At 56.4% G+C, this 18,795-nt stretch overlaps 1 protein-coding gene across 2 annotated transcripts; it reads left to right on the top strand.

Moving 5' to 3' along the window:
- On the top strand, positions 2,511–18,098 carry RGS14 (regulator of G protein signaling 14). Of its 2 annotated transcripts, XM_005661452.3 has the most exons (15): positions 2,511–2,795; positions 9,714–9,735; positions 9,925–10,103; positions 10,417–10,509; positions 10,592–10,735; positions 11,096–11,239; positions 11,357–11,468; positions 11,896–12,005; positions 12,460–12,663; positions 15,218–15,294; positions 15,541–15,667; positions 15,746–15,827; positions 15,941–15,987; positions 16,067–16,181; positions 16,450–18,098. In XM_005661452.3, exons 1-15 carry the CDS (start codon positions 2,751–2,753, stop codon positions 16,650–16,652), a joined length of 1,704 nt encoding a protein of 567 aa, XP_005661509.1. In that variant the 5' UTR covers positions 2,511–2,750; the 3' UTR covers positions 16,653–18,098. The 2 variants fall into 2 exon arrangements, with proteins under 2 accessions (XP_005661509.1, XP_013850320.1); XM_013994866.2 differs by lacking the exon at positions 9,925–10,103 and having other exon boundaries at positions 2,552–2,795.

Raw genomic sequence — 18,795 nt, 5'->3', positions numbered from 1 at the left:
AGAAGATGAACTGTTGGTACCTGGACAGGTGGTGGCCCAGGCCTAGCACCTGTCGCCCTAAGTGCACACATTCACAGCTTAGATGATCTCTAACTCGATGTGTAAACTTGGACAACTCACTTCTCAGTTTCTTGATCTGTAAAATGGGAATAGTGAGCACCACTCACAAAGAGGTTGTGAGGATCCAATGAGGTAATTATGGTCTGTAAACCATAAAACCCCTATGAAGCTAGGCCTGGATCCACGGCCTAGCAGACAGGCAGGCAATCTCCACTCCCATCACTCACCCTACCATCCCATCACAGGTATATTGACACTGTCACACACCTTATTAAGACCACCATTGGCATTGCATTAGGCCCCAAAGCAACCTCCAATACACACACCACCCTCTATCTAGGTGGGCTGGAGCAAGGTGTCTAGAAAAAGGTGAGTTAGGACTGGGTAAGAGGTGTATTAACTAGGATAACACTAGCTGCTACAACAGGTAAACCCTAATGCGAGTTCCCCTCCTGGTGCAGCAGAACCTAATCGGACTAGGAACCATGAGATTGTGGGTTCGATCCCTGGCCTCGCTCAGTGGGTTAAGGGTCCAGAGTTGCTGTGGCTGTGGTGTAGGCCGGCAGCTACAACTCTGATTAGACCCCTAGCCTGGGAACCTCCATGTGCTGCAGGTACGGCCCTAAAAACACAAAAGACCAAAAAAAAGTAAACCCTAATGTATACAATGGCTTGAACAAGATAATTTTTCTCTCTCCCTTAACTGTCCAAAGCTTGTGTTTTTGGTGCCTGTGGACTTGCCTTCTTACACAAATGCAGAGGCCCAGGCTCCTTCCTTCTTACGGCTCCACCATCCCCTAGGGCTTCGTCATCTCCTGTATCCAGCCAGCTAAAGGGGAAGGAGAGAAGGCAGAGGGCACAGAGCACCCGATAGCCTTGGTACACGTCATCACTCCACTCGCGTTCAGTTGGTAGGAACTAGGCAGCACATAGCCACACCTGACTGTGAGGAAGCCTGGGAAATTAAAGTTTAGCAATGTGCCCAGGAGGAAAAGGACCTGAATTTATGGTGAAGAGTCACTTATTTTCTGCTTCTGAAATATTCAAGTCATGGCCTTAGAAGGAAGGGGGAGTGGAATAGAGGGTAGAATACGAAAGATGGGGTGTCACCTTTTCCTTGCAGAAAGTGGGGCCCAAACTGTAGTGCCTGGTAACTTCAGGGCTCTAGGAAAGCCCAAACTTCAGTAAAATACAAGTCTTCGTGGGTACATACATATGTAAGAAAGAGGCCAGGGATTTCCCTGGCGGCTCAGTGGGTTAAGGATCTGGCATTATCATTGTCATGGGTCAGGTCACTGCTGTAGTTCAGGTTCGATCCCTGGCCCAAAAACTTCTGCATGACACAGGCATGGCCAAAAAAAAAAAAAGGAAAAAAAGGGAAAGGGAATTCCCACTGTGGCACAGCAGAAATGAATCCAACTAGTATCCGTGAGGATGCGGGTTCAGTCCCTGACCTTGCTCAGTGGGTCTGGTGTTGCCATGAGCTGTGGTGTAGGTTGCAAATGTGACTCGGATCCCACATTGCTGTGCCTGTGGTGTAGGCCAGAAGCTGTAGCTCCAACTCGACTCAAAGCCTGGGAACCTCCATATGCCATGGGTGTGGCCCTAAAAGGGGGGGGGGCAAAAAAAAGCCAATAAGGACCCTGGCTAAAGGGACTGGGACTGGGCCAGGGCTGAGGAGGCAGACTACCCCTCTTCAGTCAACAGTACTTCACAAAAGTGGGACTTTTATGAGTGACTATGAATGCACACACACATCTTTGGGCACAGATGCACCTGGTCCATTCCCTGCCCAGCTGGGCAAGCACGTGCACACCTGGTTGCAAAGGTCACTGGGTTCATATGTGCCTTGTGCAGGTGTGCCTGTCACATGCATCTGTCCGAGGGACTGGGCACACTCATGACTGAAGGCCCAGGTATACCTGACAAGGGAGAACCCGCACACCTGAAGGATCTTGTGTGTATGTGACCATGCATGAGATGTATCCATTTGTCTGTACACCTGGGCATAGACCTGGGAGGGAGAGCCCAAAGGTGTCTCAGGACAGAGGTAGTAATGCACCCAGCTGCCAGGGGGAGGGGCACTGAGTGTGTGCATGCTCAGCACACAGCAGGTGTGGGATAGGTGTGTGCTGAGTAATGTAGACGAGTGGACATTCAGGTCCTGGTGCACAAGTTCCCATGTCCACAGAAGCCCCAGCAGGGTGTACAAAGTTTTCCAGGTGTGTGAACAGGCACTTCTGTGCCCAGACATGCCTATGGAGCTCCCCGGTCTGCGCCAGACCAGGCTGGGCTCCTCGCTGGGCACACAGAGGCCCCTGCTCTGTGTTGGTGCCTGAGTAGAGCACTGCCAAGGGTGTGTTGGCAGCATGTGCGCGCGGGCGCGTGAATGTGTGTGTGCGTGTGCGTGTGCATGTGTGTGTGTGTGTGTGTGTGTGTGTGTGTGTGAATGTAGGAAGAAGCATTCGCTCTCTTAGACCTTGCTTCTTTCTGTGGTTCGGTTTCTATAGAGACGCTTCCTGTGGCAGAGAAAAGAGGTAGTGAGCTGGTGTTTCAGGATGTGAGGGCCCGCAGGAGCGGAGCTGGGCTCTCTCTGCCGCCTGCCCATCACCGTGAAAGCTCTGACCGGCGCTGCCCGAAGTCCCCATGGTGGGCGCCTCCCGTGGCAGGGACCCGTGAAGAGCAGCGGCATGCCGGGGAAGCCCAAGCACCTGGGCGTCCCCAACGGACGCATGGTGAGTGTGGGCTCTAGGCCAGGCCCACGGGGAGGAGGTGGGTACACCCAGGGTGGAGCCCGAGAGGCACACCCGGTAGGGCTGGGCAACAGCCTGTGTGCTGCCAGCGGGCGGGAGAAGTTGGGGACAGATAGCAGCAGGTGGTGGGACCTGGTGCCCTCACCACAGGACCTTCCAGATGGCTCTGCTGGGGGACCTGGGGCCGCCCTGGGGATGAGACTAGAGGAGAGGCTTCTGGCCCAGTCCCCACTGCTCTCTTCCTTGCTACTTTGGCATCACCTGGGGTAGCAGGGAGACTGGGCATGGCCTTTGCCCCTTGACACCCCCTATACTGGCCTGAGCTCCCATACCTCACTCGGCCTCAGCAATATCGCCCCCCATGTCCTGATGCTCAAGGTCAGGTAAGGGGCAGCCCTTGCTGGGTCACTGCCCTCCCCCTAGACCTGTTCCCGAGGCTTCCTGCCAGAACTAGGAGCCCTTTGGCAGCCAGGGATGGGTCTGCAGGGTCAGGCCAAGTTGATACAGCTTCTGTCTGTTCTATTCCTGGACCACTAGGAAAGGTAGGGGGAGCTGGGTACTGGGATGCCCCTGGCTGCTGCCCCCTCCCCCAAACCTCTCCCTGGCTGTTTGGCATCTGGGTTAGAGCTGCTCTTAGAGTCCAGCTTCTTTATTCATTCAGCAGATGAGACAGGCTGTGCCGGGGCTTCTCTTCTTCTATCCCTAGGACAACAGCCCACTTGGCAGAACCCCAGTCCCTCCTAAAAACTCTGGGAAGTCCAGACAGTGTCCTAGTTTCTTACACAGCCCCAGCCTAGTACTGTGGGACAAAGCCAGTGGGTCCAGAGAGATGTGGTTTCCAATCTCAGCTCAGTTGTCCCTGGCTAGAGGGTCCTCTCTGACCCTCAGATTCTTCCTCTATAAAAATGAGAAGTTTGGAATGGATTTCAAAGGCTTGTTTAGATGATTAAGCCAAATGATGAATATGAGGCCCCTGATCCATTGTGGGGGTTCTATAACTGTCAGCCCCAATGCCCCCCACTCCATTCTCAGCCCCTCTTCAAGGACACTCTGCTTCACCATGAAGCTGAGCCACCACCTCAACCCCCGCTCCTCCTCCTAATTCCCAAGACCTATCTCTACACCCCTTCCTCCAGCATCTCTTTATTGGGTGGGAGAGAGATGAACCCCTCCAAGCTGGCCCAATCCCTCCCCCCTACCGCTATCTATACCATCAACCTAACTTTGAAAGTTCAAGCACCGGTGGGCCTCGCATTCCCACTCCGGAGGCATGACACTTGGCTCACTCCTCCCCGGGCATCCAGGCCAAGGGGGAACATGCCCACTCCCACACCCACCCCAGAGGGCAGCTGGGTAGATGCTTCCAAGCAGTGCCCAGAACAGCAGGGCAGCTGAGGGGGCCAGAGACAGATCCAGCCCTTGCCCGTCCCATGTCAACACATAGATACTATGCTCGAAGGTCATTCAGAGGAGGGAGGGCACCCAAGCTCTGCTCCCAGCCCTGGCAAGCCCACAGATGCCCTGGCCCCTTTCCGAGACTTTCACACGCAGCTTTATCTTTGCTCTTCCCAGGCTCATTCTAAACTCTCTGTGCTGCCTCTTGGAATCCCAAGGGTTACTGCTTGGCCACTTGCTGGCCATTGGGCAGCTTTCTGAGACCATGCTCAGCTGAGACAGGGAGGGACAACAGGCATCAGCATCTGTGGGCCAGCTGTCAGTCTCCTTCCATGAGCTGCCTCTTGACGGAAGCTCAATGGAGTACATGACAAGCTGAGGGCAGCTGGCAAGTAGAGGGAGTCACGTTTGAATGGACCAATCTGACTCCGTGCCAGGGCCCCTCCACCCCCCAGAACTGCCTGGCTCTGTCCTCCCCCACCTCCCCCTGCCGCCACCCGCACCCGCCACCACCATCGTTCCCTGCCAAGGCAGCTTCATGTGTCAGCCTCATCTTTCTGCCACTCAGCTAGTCAGGCAGCTGCAATGAAACCTGTCACTTAGAGATGGCTCTCAGCCCCTCCCAGACATGCCTCCATACAGCCCCAATCTCGCCCCTTCATTTGGTCACTCACTCATTCATTCAGCAACCCCTCCTCAGGGCTCGCTCAGTGCTGGCCCTATCCGGGGCATCAAGACCCAGGCCCGTCACCCTATCCCTGGCCCTCAAACAGCTCTGGGTCTGTTGGAGGACAGCAAAGGCACAGGCACGAAGAGCAGAATCAAATCCAGGTTTGGGTGAGAGTGGAGGGTGGGGTCAGGGATAGAGAAAGCTGGAGGCGGACCTGGGAGGGAGAACTAACTTCACCACTCACTTCCTGCATAGTTGGCATTGACGATGTCCTAAAAAGATGTGCCAGCCAGAGGAGGGAACAGCGTGGGGAAAGGAATGCATGCAGGAAAACAGGGTGTGTGAACAGGGACAGAGCTCAAGGGCTGGAGAGGCTGAAGCCTGGAGAGGCGCAGTTAATCATTCTCCGTGGGCAGAGCCCACTGTACCTCAGCCTACATTCCTGGAGTCCAGCCTGGGGCTGCACAGGCCTGCCTCGAGCTGAAGAATGAGGCAGCCAGGGTTTTCTGCAGGCTTACCCAGAAAGTATCTTGGGGCCCCAGTATCCCCAAGCCAGGATGAAATGAGATGATGGTAGAGAGGGCCCTGCCTAGAAGATGCTCAGAAAATCAGCCCTCCCTTCGCAGTCGGACCCCTCCAGAGGGCAGAACTCACCCGGAGTCCCTGGACCCTTTCCCTCCAGTCTGTTTCTCCCATCTGTGCTGCAAGGGGTGAGGCCCTGGGCCTCCCTTCTCCCTGGTATGTCTCCTGTCCATCCAGAGAGGCAGCTCAGTAGACCAGAGACTCGGGTTCCAGAGTCAGGAACTAATTTCAGCTCAGCCACTTCCCAGCTGTGTGAGTTCTTTGGGCCTAGGTTTCTCACCTGTGAAATGGGAGTAATAATACCTGCCAGACAAAGTCGGGATGTGAGGATGGAGGGAGAAGATGGATGTGTGCTGTCGCCATCAGAGAACACCTGTCACAGAGTCAGGGCTCAGCAAATGTCAGGCCACCCTCAGCATAGTATTTCACCTACCCACGGCTCCCCCAGGGCCCATTTCCACAGAAAAAAGTATGGCAAACTGAGGCCAGACCTGGGTCGGGAGCGCCATTGGCACCACACCCTTCCTCATCCTTTCTTCCCCTTTTCTCCCATTCACTCACCACTTCTCTTCAGGCAGGCCAGGGTGGGGCAAGGCCAGCCCCACTCAGCACAACTTCCCCAGACCTGGGAGCCTGGGCAGATCCAAGCCCTGCCAGCAGCATCTCGCTGCTCTCACAGCTGCACACCTGCTGCTGCCACAAATAGGGCCTCGCTCCCTCTTCCCAGCAGCCCCAGGAGGTTGGGTAGGCTGAGCCCCCGTGCTACCCAGGGGAAAACTGGCCCAGAGAAGGGAAGTTACTTGCCCCAGAATGTTGGATCTGGAATTGGTCTCATTCCTCGCCCCCCGCCACCTCTGGATCACCATCCTGCCTCAGCCCCAACTACATGGGTTAATATCTAGTGGGGCAAGAGGGGCCAGGAAGAACTGCAGGCCACTGAGATGGTTCAGAGACAGAGCATCCTTGACGAGGGCCAGGGCCTCCTGCTGGGGGTGGAGAAGGGTTGCTCGGGCCCTCTTGGCTGCTTGGGAGCACCCGAGCAAAGACAGTGTTTTGTGAGGAGGGGGTTCAGGCTGGTTCCCTCCAGAAGCCAGCAGGCTGACAGGGGAGAGGCCCAGACATGGGTGCGCAGTGGCAGAGTGGGCAGTGGGATTCAGGTGACTGGTGTTTGGGAGTGACTGATGTCAACGGGCTGAGACTGGAGCAGGGGGATCAGGAGCTGATAACAAGCAGAGGAAACAGCAAAGCAGGAAGCGGGAGTGTGAAGGGGTGTGTGGAAAATAGAAGTTTGATGAAGTGTAGGGTGGAGGTGAGGAGGAGGCAATGGGGGAGGCTGAAGGGGTTCATTAGTCAGGCCCAGGCAGAGCTTCAGCTGTAACCCAGCAACTGCTCTACTTCCCAGAGCGAGGAGTGGGGCCAGGAGAGGACCTGGGACCTGGCCCCACCTAAAGACACAATCCATTGTGGCACAGCGGACACATTGTGGCACAGCAGATACGAACCTGACTAGTATCCATGAGGATGCAGGTTTGATCCCTGGCCTCGCTCAGTGGGTTAAGGATCCGGCATTGCCTTGAGTTGTGGTAGAGCTCGCAGACGTGGCTCAGATCCTGCTTTGCAGTGGCTGTGGTGTAAACTGGCAGCTATAGCTCCAATTCAACTCCTAGCCTGGGCACTTCCATAAGCTGCAGGTGTGGCCCTAAAAAGCCAAAAAAAAAAAAGGTACAAAAAGAATAAAACAAAATAGGACTGTAAGCCTGCAGAGTGGAGGAGGGGCATGGTGGAGAGCTCTGAGCAAGGGAGAGGCTGAACCCTGGGTTGGAAGGGGGCCGGAGAGAGATGGGTGGGTGTGGGAAGAGGGAGAGCCAGGTGGCCACCATGGAGGGCTGGGGGGGGCGGTCAGGATGGGTCCCAGAGACCTGGGTGGAGGCTGGGTACAGTCACAGAGCAGCCTGGGGAGAAGAACCTGGTGCAGGCAGGTGCTGGCATGAAGGCAGCTGCCAGGAAGAGAAAGCAGCTAGGGCTTCAACTTGTCCCCCTTGCACACCCCAGGAATTGGGACCCTGTCCTGCAGCCCCAAGGAGAGGCCTCGGATGAAGGTGTCAGGTGGGCAAGTGCTGAGGCAGCAGGGTGAGGCTGGGGTGGCCCCGAAGGGTGCGTGGGGCGGTTCCATGCCCAGCCCAGCTCCCCACAAACTTTCCCTCCTCCTCAGCATTATCCCCACACTCCAGTCTGGAGACAGGCTCAGGGAGGGGCCCAAGATTGTAAAACTAGAAAAGGGCAGGGCTAGGATTTGAATCCGGGTCTGGGTCTGACAGTTGGATAGCTGTGCTCCTCCCTCAACAGCAGGGCTTGACAAAGCCATAAGCTGGAGCAGGGTTAGACACCACTAGTGCAACAATAATAGTAATGCTCCTTTAATATTTCCCCCATGCCAGTTAGTATTCTGAGTTCTCTCTCTACATATACATAACTTGTTTAATCACAGCAACCCTTTGAAGTCAGGCCCATTATTTGCCCCATCCATACAGAGGGAGAAAGTGAGGCACAGAGAGGTGAAGTACCTTGTCCAAGGTCACACAGCACAAATTTGAACTCAGACAACCTGGGGCAGGACCTGCCTCCATAAGTAACATAAATACATCCAACAGGGCCCCCTTCGCCCCCTGAGACCTCTGAGGAGAGCACGAACCCCTTCTAGGCAAAGCAGTTGCTTCTTAGTGCCAGCCAAGGTTGCCATGCTGGGAAGAAGCTCAGGGCAGCTGGGGTTTCATGTAAAACTCCAGACTCTTAAATGTGGGAAACCCCTGAAATGTTTAAAAAAAACATTCTGATATTAATAATGCCCTACCTATTTGCTGGCCAGCTCTGGCCCACAGATGGGTGACCCAGGGGCTCCCAGTTGGGACTGAGGAACAAAGAGGGAGATTCCAGCCTGGAGGGGGGGAGAGGCTTTCTAGGGAGGAGATGTTTGCAGACCTGTTTCCAGTGGGGATGGAATGAAGGCACAGGTGGTGGAAGCTCCTGTGAGCGAAAGTGTAGGCGGTGGGAGAGAGGGAGGAAGGGGTGAGTCAAGCCCTGGTGTTGGGAGCCCAGGTGATGGAAGGAAAACTGGATGCAGGGAAGCTGGTCCCGTGTCCTGCTCTGGTGGTGGCAGAGGTAGCTTCCATTTGGGACTGGCTGAGTTGGGAGGGCTTGTGGGCCGCTTGGGCGGAGATGTCAGCAGGAAGTTGGCTATGTGCATTTGAAGCTGAGGAGATGTGGGAGGGAGAAAGGAAGAGCCCAGAACAAGTCAGGGAGGGGTAGGGGCCACCTTGCGTGTGTAGATGACAAGGAAGCCGGAGATGCTGATAGGAAGGTAGGAAGGCCAAGGGAAACCACTGCGAGAGTCATTTTGAAAGGAGGGTTTTTCTGTTTCACTAATGGTTGGGATTCCCAGAGAAACCGGAGTTGTACATGGGGTGGTGGGGGAGGATGGGATTGGCCTCTACAGCTGCTCACAGTGTGGGCCAGAACCAGTGGCATCGGCATGGCCTGAGAGCTTGATGGATATGGAGAGTCTCAGGCTCCATCCTGGAGCTCCTGAACCTGAATCCCTTGGAGGTTCTCCTCTACCCCCAACATTCTAATGCTCACTAAAATTTGAGAACCACTGCTCTCTCCTATAAAATAGCACCTTGTGCCTTGCCCAAGGTGGAGTGTTCCCAAGAGGAAGCAGTTGCCATAAGGAAATCATCAGAGACAGCCCTTCTTCCTCAAAGACAGAGGCAAACATTGCTATGGCACTTGCCACATGCTGGCCAGTGTTCTAGAGGCTGGAAATATAGTAAACTGATGTGATCCTCCCAGCAGGCCCAGGAAGTAAGATACTATTATTATCATCATCCCTTATTTACAGACAACTAATTTTCCCAGAGTCACAGCTAGGAAGTGGCAGGGACAAGATTAAAAGTTTGTGCTTCTCCCCACCATGCTTTGTACCCAGGCTCACAAGGTGGATGCTGGGGGTCAACCAGGGGTGCCTGGAGGAGACCTGGCAATAAGTCCCAGCAAACAAAAGTTGGCACATGATGGAAGGGAAGCCTGGAGCAGTCTGAGCAAAACCTTGAGCCAGCAGTGACCCAGCTGAGAATGCCAGCCTGGCCCTCCAGGCGAGGAGAACACAGCTCCAGTCCTGCGGGCCAGGCCTAGAAATGTCCCTTGAGAAGCCATTCTGGGCTCTACCCTGACTTTCCATCTCGGGTCTCTTGTAGGTTCTGGCTGTCTCTGATGGAGGTAAGTGACAGAGTGAGTGGAAGAAGCCTGGCTGGGGGTGAGGGTGGGGACTGGGGGGGTATATGTGGAAACAGGGTGGGGATACCCCTGCCACTTGCTGTCTTTCCAGGGAAAGTACCTGCAGATGAGGTGGGGCCAGGGGCTGGGAAAGCCCTCAAGGCTCACCTGCACTTGTCCACCCCCCTGCAGAGCTAAGCAGCACGGCAGGGCCCCAGGGCCAGGGCGAGGGCCGAGGCAGCTCCCTCAGCATCCACAGCCTCCCCAGTGGCCCCAGCAGCCCCTACCCCACCGAGGAGCAGCCTGTGGCCAGCTGGGGCCTGTCCTTCGAGCGGCTGCTGCAGGACCCGCTGGGCCTGGCTTACTTCACTGTAAGCCCTGGGGTGGGATAGGGAGGGTGGATGGCAGTGGCCACCACGGGGGGAAGGGTGGGGGGAGCTCCCGACTGGCCAGAGTGGGACTCCTCTGTCATCTGCCTTATCCAGCCTTTCTTTGGCACTCTCTTGCTCTTCTCCCAGCTGGAAAGTTTCCTTCTTTCTGCCTCTTGTTTTCTCTCTGTGCCTCCGGATCCGATCCCATCTGTCTGTCTGGCCCTATCTGTCTGGCTTGGCTTCTTGGCCCTGTCTCTATACTAATCTCTTTGACCACATCCCCTGGCTGCCTCCTCCTTCTCCCCACCCCCAGGAGTTCCTGAAGAAGGAGTTCAGTGCCGAGAACGTGACTTTCTGGAAGGCCTGCGAGCGCTTCCAGCAGATCCCAGCCAGCGACACCCAGCAGGTGGGGAGAAGGAGGAGCTGAGGCATCAAGGTGGGACTAGGGTCTGAGCCATGTCCCTGATCTCCTGTCCCTCCTGCCCCAGTTAGCTCAGGAGGCCCGCAACATCTACCAGGAGTTCCTGTCCAGCCAGGCGCTGAGCCCGGTGAATATCGACCGGCAGGCCTGGCTCGGCGAGGAGGTGCTGGCGGAGCCCCGACCGGACATGTTCCGGGAACAGCAGCTTCAGGTGAGCGGTCTCGGGGCCAAGGCCTGGGACGAGGGGGCGTGGCCTTGGAAGGGAGCGCCCACGAGCAGAGGCGGGGCCGGATCCAGAGGCGGGGCCTGAACGGCAGGGAGGGTGGGATCGGGTAGCGAAAAGCGCAAATCGGACGCTAGGATTTAGCTAATGTAGGGGCAGGGAGCGGATCAAAGGGTATACGGATGGCTGCGGTGAAGGAGGACCTGGGACAGGGTCTGGATCTTGGAGGGGGTAGGGGCTCGCTCGTAGGTTGCCTACCCCGCCAAGACCGAAGGCCAGCCAGGTCTGGGACTGTGGCGGCGTTCAGAGAGCCCCCTCCGGCTCACCCCTCCGGCGCTGGCTCCGCAGATCTTCAACTTGATGAAGTTCGACAGCTATGCGCGCTTCGTCAAATCCCCGATGTACCGCGAGTGCCTCCTAGCGGAGGCCGAGGGTCGCCCCCTGCGGGAACCTGGATCCTCGCGCCTCGGCAGCCCTGAAGCCACAAGGAAGGTGCGGACTGGGAGGTGTGGGGGCTAGCAGCCAGGTGTAGATCTGTGGGGGTGTGTCCACGGTCGGCCTGAGGGCTAGGGTCCGGCCTTTTGCCAATGCCTTCCCTCTATCTTGCAGAAACCTAAGCTGAAGCCTGGGAAGTCGCTGCCGCTGGGTGTGGAGGAGTTGGGGCAGCAGCCGCAGGCTGAGGGCCCTGGGGGCCGCCCTCTCCGCAAGTCCTTCCGCAAGGGTGAGGGCAGGAGCGGGCCACTGAGATGAGTGGGAGCGGCGTCTGGAACAGCTTTGAGAACACCTTCCTCTTACTGGTCCCGCAGTCTTAAAGTCTGTGAAAATGCAGGTCCCACAGAGCTCCCTGGTGGCTCGGGTCACTGCTGTGGCTATGGGTTCGATCCCTGGCCCGGGAACTTCTGCCTATGCTTCCAAAAAAAAAAAGAAAGAAAAAGAAATGCAGGTCCCTGTGATCCCCCAGGTTCCCTCGGTGATTCAGTTCCCACTCTAGAGCCAGAAGTTTGGGAAGCCCCCTCAATAGAGAAACTTCCAGGAACCCAAACCACTTCAGATCCCTGAACTCCAGCAGGGTTGGTTGGGCTGGGGAGAGGCCTCAGCTGATGAGTGGGGGTAGGGGGGCTGTCTTGCTCATTCTCCCCCTCCCCTAGAACAAGGTGGGGCAGCAAATTCAGCCTTGCGCAGAGAGTCTCAGGGATCTCTCAACTCCTCCGCCAGCTTGGACCTCGGCTTCCTTGCCTTTGTCAGCAGCAAGTCTGAAGTGAGTTGACTGCCGTGGGAGGTGTGGCCTGGAACCACTACTCAGGCCCATTTGTGTGGCTGCCATCCTTCCCAGTCACTGACCCTACTTCATCTCCCCACTTGATCCACTAGCCAGCCCCTCAGCCTCCTTACTTTCTTCCTGTCCTCACCACATTGGGCCCTGTGCATTTCATGAGTGTACATCCTCTGGAGCCAATGTGTGTGCATGTGTGGGTGCCCAGGTGTATACAGCACGTGTGCAGCAGTCAGCAGGTGGACCTATCTCTGGGTGCCCATATGCTTGGGTGAGCATACATCTATTCGTACAGGAGGACACATCTTGCCTGCCTACAGGTGTGCCCTTGGGCATGTGTGTGCCTGTGTGTGCCCCCGTGAGCTTACCTGTCTGTGTGCCTGTCTGTGTGTCCTTGCATGTGAACACATCACCTCCTTTGACACCTTCTGTGAATCAGAGCCACCGGAAGAGCCTTGGGAGCTCAGAAGGTGAGAGTGAAAGCCGGCCAGGGAAGTACTGCTGCGTGTACCTGCCTGATGGCACAGCCTCCTTGGCCCTAGCCCGACCTGGCCTCACTATCCGTGACATGCTGGCAGGCATCTGTGAGAAACGAGGCCTCTCTCTACCTGACATCAAGGTCTACCTGGTGGGCAATGAGCAGGTATGAACCTAGCCTGGTCTTCTACTCTGACTCCCTTCCTAATCCTGACCCCACCCCCATTACTGTCTTGGCTTAGCCAAGACCCCCAACCCAATTTTATTCTTAATTCCAACCACATCCCCAATCCTCACCCCCTTCCTAACTCCAGCCCCCGCCACAACCTCCCCCATGCCCAACTCCAAATCAACCCAACACCAGTTTTTCACTCCAACTCAAATATCCACTCTCATCCCATGAAAATCCTATCCCCACACTATTCCCACGTGGGTTTCCAGCTTTATCTGTCATCCTCAATGTGATGTTCTCTGGGAGGCAGAGTGGGAGAAAACCACTGCTGGCGTTGGTCCTGTACCCACCCCACCCCCAGCTCCCAGTTCAGGATTACCATCCCTGAAGTGGCTGTTTGGGAGTTCCCGTCGTGGCGCAGCGCGGAAACGAATCCGACTAGCAACCATGAGCTTGCGGGTTTGATCCCTGGCCTTGCTCAGTGGGTTAAAGATCTGGTATTGCCGTGAGCTGTGGTGTAGGTCGCAGACGTGGCTCAGGTGTGGCATTGCTGTGGCTGTCGTGTAGGCAGTCGGCTACAGTTCCAATTGTACCCTTAGCCTGGGAAACCTCCCTATGCCACAAGTGCGGCCTTGAAAAGCAAAAAAAGAAAGAAAGAAATGGCCATTTGGGGGCGCCTTCACTTCCTGTACCACCTTGAACACCGAATTGCACCCAACCTGTGAAAAACTCCTTTAGGTACAAACTAGCATAGCTTTAAAGAGGGGTCTAGGGGAAAAGTCCCTTAAACCAAAGCATCTAGTAAGCAGGGCTGTAAAGGAAGGATGCTCCCAGGAAGATCTTTCAGTGCTTCATTTACCCAGTAAACAGTCCTAAGTCCCTGTCAGGTGGGTGGGCAAAGGGATCCAGGCTGAGCTCTGTCCTCCAGGTCCAAAGGCTGGAGGTGGGCCAAGCAGGATGTGATCAGGGAGGAGGAATGAACCTCCAGAGAGTTTCTGGGGCAAGGGAAGCATTTCTGCTTGGTCCCAGGAGGTTTCATGGAAGAGGCAGCAGTTGATGAGGATGAGGAGTTTGCTTGGCAGGGCTGGGGTGGGGGGCATTCCAGGCAGAGGTGGGTAAGAAGTGCAGGGCACGTTCAGGGGTCTGGAGCATGGAGTGTGAGGGCAGCAGTGGGAGAAACTGCCCACTCTCTTGGGCCGCCCAGGCAGCCTCCGCAACCCAGATGGGTTTTCGTGTCTGCTAAATATAACTGTACCACCCACACTCCACCTGTCCCTGCAGCACAGCACAGGCCTACTGCCTGGGAGAGGCTGCCTCCCTGCCCTGGGCTGGTACGCGCAGCAGGGCCTCCAGAGGTGGTAATCACAACTCCTTTTATGTACCTACTGTGTGCTAGGCACTGTGCCGAGAGTCAAATCCTCTGGCCTCACAGGTGTCTTGGAGGGAAGAGCCCTTTTTGCAGGGAGGCCACGAGAAGTCTCCTTAGGAGGTGGGAATGGAGAGAAGTGGACAAGTGTCAAAAAAAGCGAAAGGCGGGAATTCCTGTTGTGGCTCAATAGGTCACACATCCAACTAGTATCCATGAGGATGCAGATTCCATCTCTGGCCTTGCTCAGTGGGTTAAGGATCCAGTGTTGCCGCAAGCTGTGGCATAGGTCGCAGATGTGGTTTGTATCCCATGTTGCTGTGGCTGTGGCGTAGGCTGGCAGCTGCAGCTCCAATTAGACCCCTAGCTTAGGAGCTTCCATATGCCCTGGGTGCAGTCCTAAAAAGCAAGGGGGAAAAAAAAAAGGGACAAGGCCAGGGTTGCTGACTAGAGGTGGGTGGTGAGGGAGGAAATGCATGCAGCTGGTCTGGTTGGATTTCACACACCTGAGGGACAAGGGGCAGCCCTCTAGAAGGCAGGTGCTCATCTGGCTCAGGAAGAGGTGGCCACATGATCCAGGACTTAAATCTGCTCCCTAGCCAAGCAGCCCCATTACCATTTCATGCCCCCTCCCAATGTTTCCCATAACTGTTCCTTTTCCAAGTCTCTCCAGCATCCTTACCACCTTTCTCCTTGGACTTGGCCAAGCTAGGCTCTGACCCAGCCTGGTTTCTTTTCCTTTTTTTTTTTTTTTTTTTGTCTTTTTTGCCATTTCTAGGGCGGCTCCCACGGCATATGGAGGTTCCCAGGCTAGGGGGTCGAATAGGAGTGTAGCTGCCGGCCTACACCAAAGCCACAGCAACTCGGGATCTGAGCGGAGTGTGCAACCTACACCACAGCTCACAGCAACGCCAGATCCTTAACCCACTGAGCAAGGCCAGGGATCAAACCCGCAACCTCATTGTTCCTAGTCGGATTCGTTAACTACTGAGCCACAGCTTGGTTTCTTACTCTGTCTGCATCTCTACAACTCACCCGTCCATCAGCCCTTCCCTCTGACCCTTAGGGAGCCTCAATGGCGGCCTTGGGAGGAAGTGACAATGAGAGTTCCCTCAGACCCGGGGAAGGGGGAGGGGAGGGGAGAAGAGATTATGAGACCCTCACCCTGCCTGTCGTCCGCAGAAGGCCCTGGTCTTGGATCAGGACTGCACCGTGCTGGCGGACCAGGAAGTGCGACTGGAGAACAGGATCACCTTCGAGTAAGGGTCTTTCCCCCAGCGGAGTCCGGGGTCCCGACCCTGGTTTGCGTCCCATTTCAGGCTTCGGTTTTCCCTCGTTTCCTGCCATTTGTGCTAACCCCGCCCGCTGTGCTAAGGCCCCACCCACCCCGAGCAGTCCCACCTCCCCAGTTCAGGCTCTGTCCTCTCTCGGGCTGGTCCCAGGTGGGTTGCGGGAGACGTGGGGCGGGCTCTCTGCCCTCCCGCAGCTCTTAGCGTCCCGCGCAGGCTGGAGTTGGCGGCGCTGGAGCGCGTGGTGCGGATCTCCGCCAAGCCCACCAAGCGGCTGCAGGACGCGCTGCAGCCCATCCTGGCGAAGCATGGCCTCAGCCCGCAACAGGTGGCGCTGCGCCTGGTGAGCCGCAGGGCCGTGGGGCAGGGGCTGGGGCAGGGGCAGGGGCAGGGGCAGGGGCGGGCTGACCGGTCCTTGCAGCCAGGTGAGAAGCAGCCGCTGGATCTAGGGAAGCTGGTGAGCTCCGTGGCGGCCCAGAGACTGGTGTTGGACACTCTCCCAGGTAGGGTACTCTGGCCTTGGGGCTTGGTCCCCCAGGGCAGCTCAGGCCCAAGAGGAAGGGGGAGGAGGGTCTTTTCCAAAGGCAAACAAAAACAGTGTTGCTCTCTGTTGCAGGTGTGAAGATCCCTGAAGCTGGCGACGTACCCCCCTGCCGCAGCCAGGTGAGCAAGGGGCGGGGCGCCCTCTTTTGGCCACGGTAACTCCCCTCCTGGTTATGGCTCTGATCCCACATTCTCTTAGGGTGGCCCCCCCAGGATCCAGGACAAAGCCACCCACCCCCCTTCACAGTCCCTGAACTCACTGGCCCAGACATCCAGTAGTATCACTGGGAAGCGGCAGACCTGTGACATTGAAGGTATGTTGGGGATGACGGGGGGGGCTAGGGACCCGAAGAGTTGGGGACCATTGAGGGTGGGTGGCATCAGAGAAGCCTGTGTTGAGTCAGGGGCCTGGATGTCCCTGGGGCTGGACCAGGATCCACTGAGGTTAAGGGACCAGAAAGGCTGGGGTAGAAGGTGGAAGGGGGGCTGGGCTCATGGAGGCTGTGGCCATAGTAAGGGTGGTGGAACTGTGGTGTACTGGCATAGGTGGGTCTCCCTCCATGACTCTGTGGCCATCTACAGGCCTGGTGGAGCTGTTGAACCGGGTGCAGAGCAGCGGAGCCCATGATCAGAGGGGCCTTCTGCGCAAAGAGGACCTGGTGCTTCCAGAATTTCTGCAGCTGCCTGTCCAAGGAAATAACTCCCAGGAGGCCCCAGCACAGACTGAATCAGCGGCCCAGCCTAAGGGGGCCCCCTCAGACTCCACTGCCCACTCAGCCCTCTGACAGCTGCCCAGAAGTCCAAGCCAGCTGCATGGCACCTGGCGGGCCAAGCATGCCACGGGCCCGCTCTGCATGCCCTGTCTGTGCCATGAATATCCCTGGCCCCTTCCTGCCACGGGCGGGCCCGCAGGAGGAGCTGGGAGAGGGTGGAGAGGGGACTCAGAGGAGTGACACTCCACGGCGGCCACCACATGATCCCTTACAGGCTTGCTCACCCATCCCCCGCCGCCACGCCACAGCAGGGAGGTGGGCCTAGTTCTCAGTGCAGGTGTGCCCAACACGGAGGGATGGCGTTGGCAGTGCCAGCCTCCCCACCATGTGTCAGCTTTCAGCTGGGAGCAGGAGGAGGGGCTGGTCCCTCCTAGAGGAGCTGGAATGAGCAAGGCCTGGGGGTGCAGGCAGGCAGCCCCTCCCTCTACCCACAGAGACACAACTGGAATTAAGGATTTTGCAGTGGGCTTGGGACAGCTAGATTTGTCCTGAATGTATATTGTTATAATGATAATTATTATTATTCTGCCATGAGGCATGTTCCTTGTGCGCCACCCCTACCCCCCAAACTGCACTGCCTTTGTCACCAAGGTCAGTGCCAGGAAGTTCTTGGGGACCTCAGGATGTGCCCCCCTGGCTTCCTGTTGTCAGAACCTCTCTTCCTGACTGCACAGAGTCATGGGTGTGAGTGTGAGAGAGACAAAGACAGAGACAGCCCAAGAGAAGGAGGGAGGGAAAGAGGAAGCGGGGGAGGGAGGGAGGAAGGCAGGGGAGGGGTAGATCCCTCTGGAGAGCTAGGCCTCCGTCGGTGTCACTGTGCTGTTCCTTGATCTCTGGATCCGAGTGCAGTGTTTGGTCACGGTGCTCTGCTTCTGCTCGGGGCTGAGTGTGACTCTGTAGACATGGTGCTGGGCTCCTATGGATGAATCAAAGGCCTTGAGGAGAGCGCTGGTCTTCGTGGCAGGGGGCAGGGGGAAGTTCTGCCCCTTGCCTGCTTTGGCTGTGTAATCTCTGTCCCCAGGAGGCAGCCAGGGAAGCCTGGAGCCCCTGTGGGAAGGGGGAGCAGAGAAGACCCCAGACTGAGGGCCCCAACCTGCAGGCAGAGAAGCCAGACTTAGTGGTTTAGAAGCCAGACTAAGCCACTAAGTGCCCAGACTGCTGTGACAGAGGAAACCAGGGAATGCAGGAGCCTTGAGAAGGAACCTGGGGAGTGAGGGGCCCACTTGACCACCCTCAACAGGTCAGGCTCTCTTCCCCAGGCCAGCTCTGCACTTGCTGTCCCTCGTCCACCCCCTATCTTATAACTGGGTCCTGAAATTTGGGGGAGAGAACGTGAGAAAAAAATTGCTGTCTAAAACCTGTAAGAGGGTCCTCACCAGAACCTGACCACGTTGGCACCCTGATCTTGGACTTCTGACCTCTAGAACTCTGAGAAATAAAGTTTTTTGTTGTTTACAAGCCCCTTCATTGCTGGTACTTCTGTTATAGCAGCAGAACATAGTACTAGCCAACCAGACCAAGACAGCCTGTATAAAAGTGCTCCCCAACTTTGTTCTCTACCATTTTATCTGGTTTTCTTCCCTTACAACACACAGCCCACTCTGTAATGACCTTGTTTGCTTATTTATAGTTGTTTGCTGACAAAATGATGTGTATGCCCTAATGGCAGGGACCTTGTTCATCTTAGTCACTGCTGTATATGCCTGGCCTAGCAGGGTGGCAAAGGATGCCATAGCCTCAGGTAGTTCCAGGGAAGCATGCAGGGCAGCAGGGCAGTAGGGGTCCTGGACAGGGGGCTGCATCACAGCAGGGTCACAGTCTGTGGCCAGAGACGCAGGCAGGGAGGCTAGGCCACATCCCTTCCCTGATCAGCTACAGAACTTCACTCATACTTCCCGCCCCCGCGCATCTACCTTGACATTCTTCTGTGTGCCCTACGATAGAGAGGTGGGGACACCATATGAGAGATGAGGTGTCTTCCCTAAGTTGGAATATCCTGCAGGCTAAGCCCACCCTTCCACAGACTACCCCCTTCAATCCCAGCAATGATGCCTATTACTCCTAGGGACAAACAAGATTGTTTCATGAGAAAGGGGAGTCACAGGGAGTGCCCGCCATGTCAACTAGTATCCATGAGGACTCAGGTTCAATCCCT

This window comes from Sus scrofa, chromosome 2 (assembly GCF_000003025.6).
Source record: "Sus scrofa isolate TJ Tabasco breed Duroc chromosome 2, Sscrofa11.1, whole genome shotgun sequence".
Classification (NCBI taxonomy): Eukaryota; Metazoa; Chordata; class Mammalia; order Artiodactyla; family Suidae; genus Sus; species Sus scrofa.
Note: the sequence above shows the minus strand (reverse complement) of the source record. Positions and strands in the feature narration are given on the sequence as shown.

Coding starts and splice junctions, on each gene's coding strand:
- RGS14 (XM_005661452.3), top strand. CDS start 2,751: ATGCCGGGGAAGCCCAAGCACCTGGGCGTCCCCAACGGACGCATG. Junction 2,796..9,713: donor GCGTCCCCAACGGACGCATG/GTGAGTGTGGGC, acceptor GGTCTCTTGTAG/GTTCTGGCTGTCTCTGATGG. Junction 15,828..15,940: donor GGTGTTGGACACTCTCCCAG/GTAGGGTACTCT, acceptor TCTCTGTTGCAG/GTGTGAAGATCCCTGAAGCT.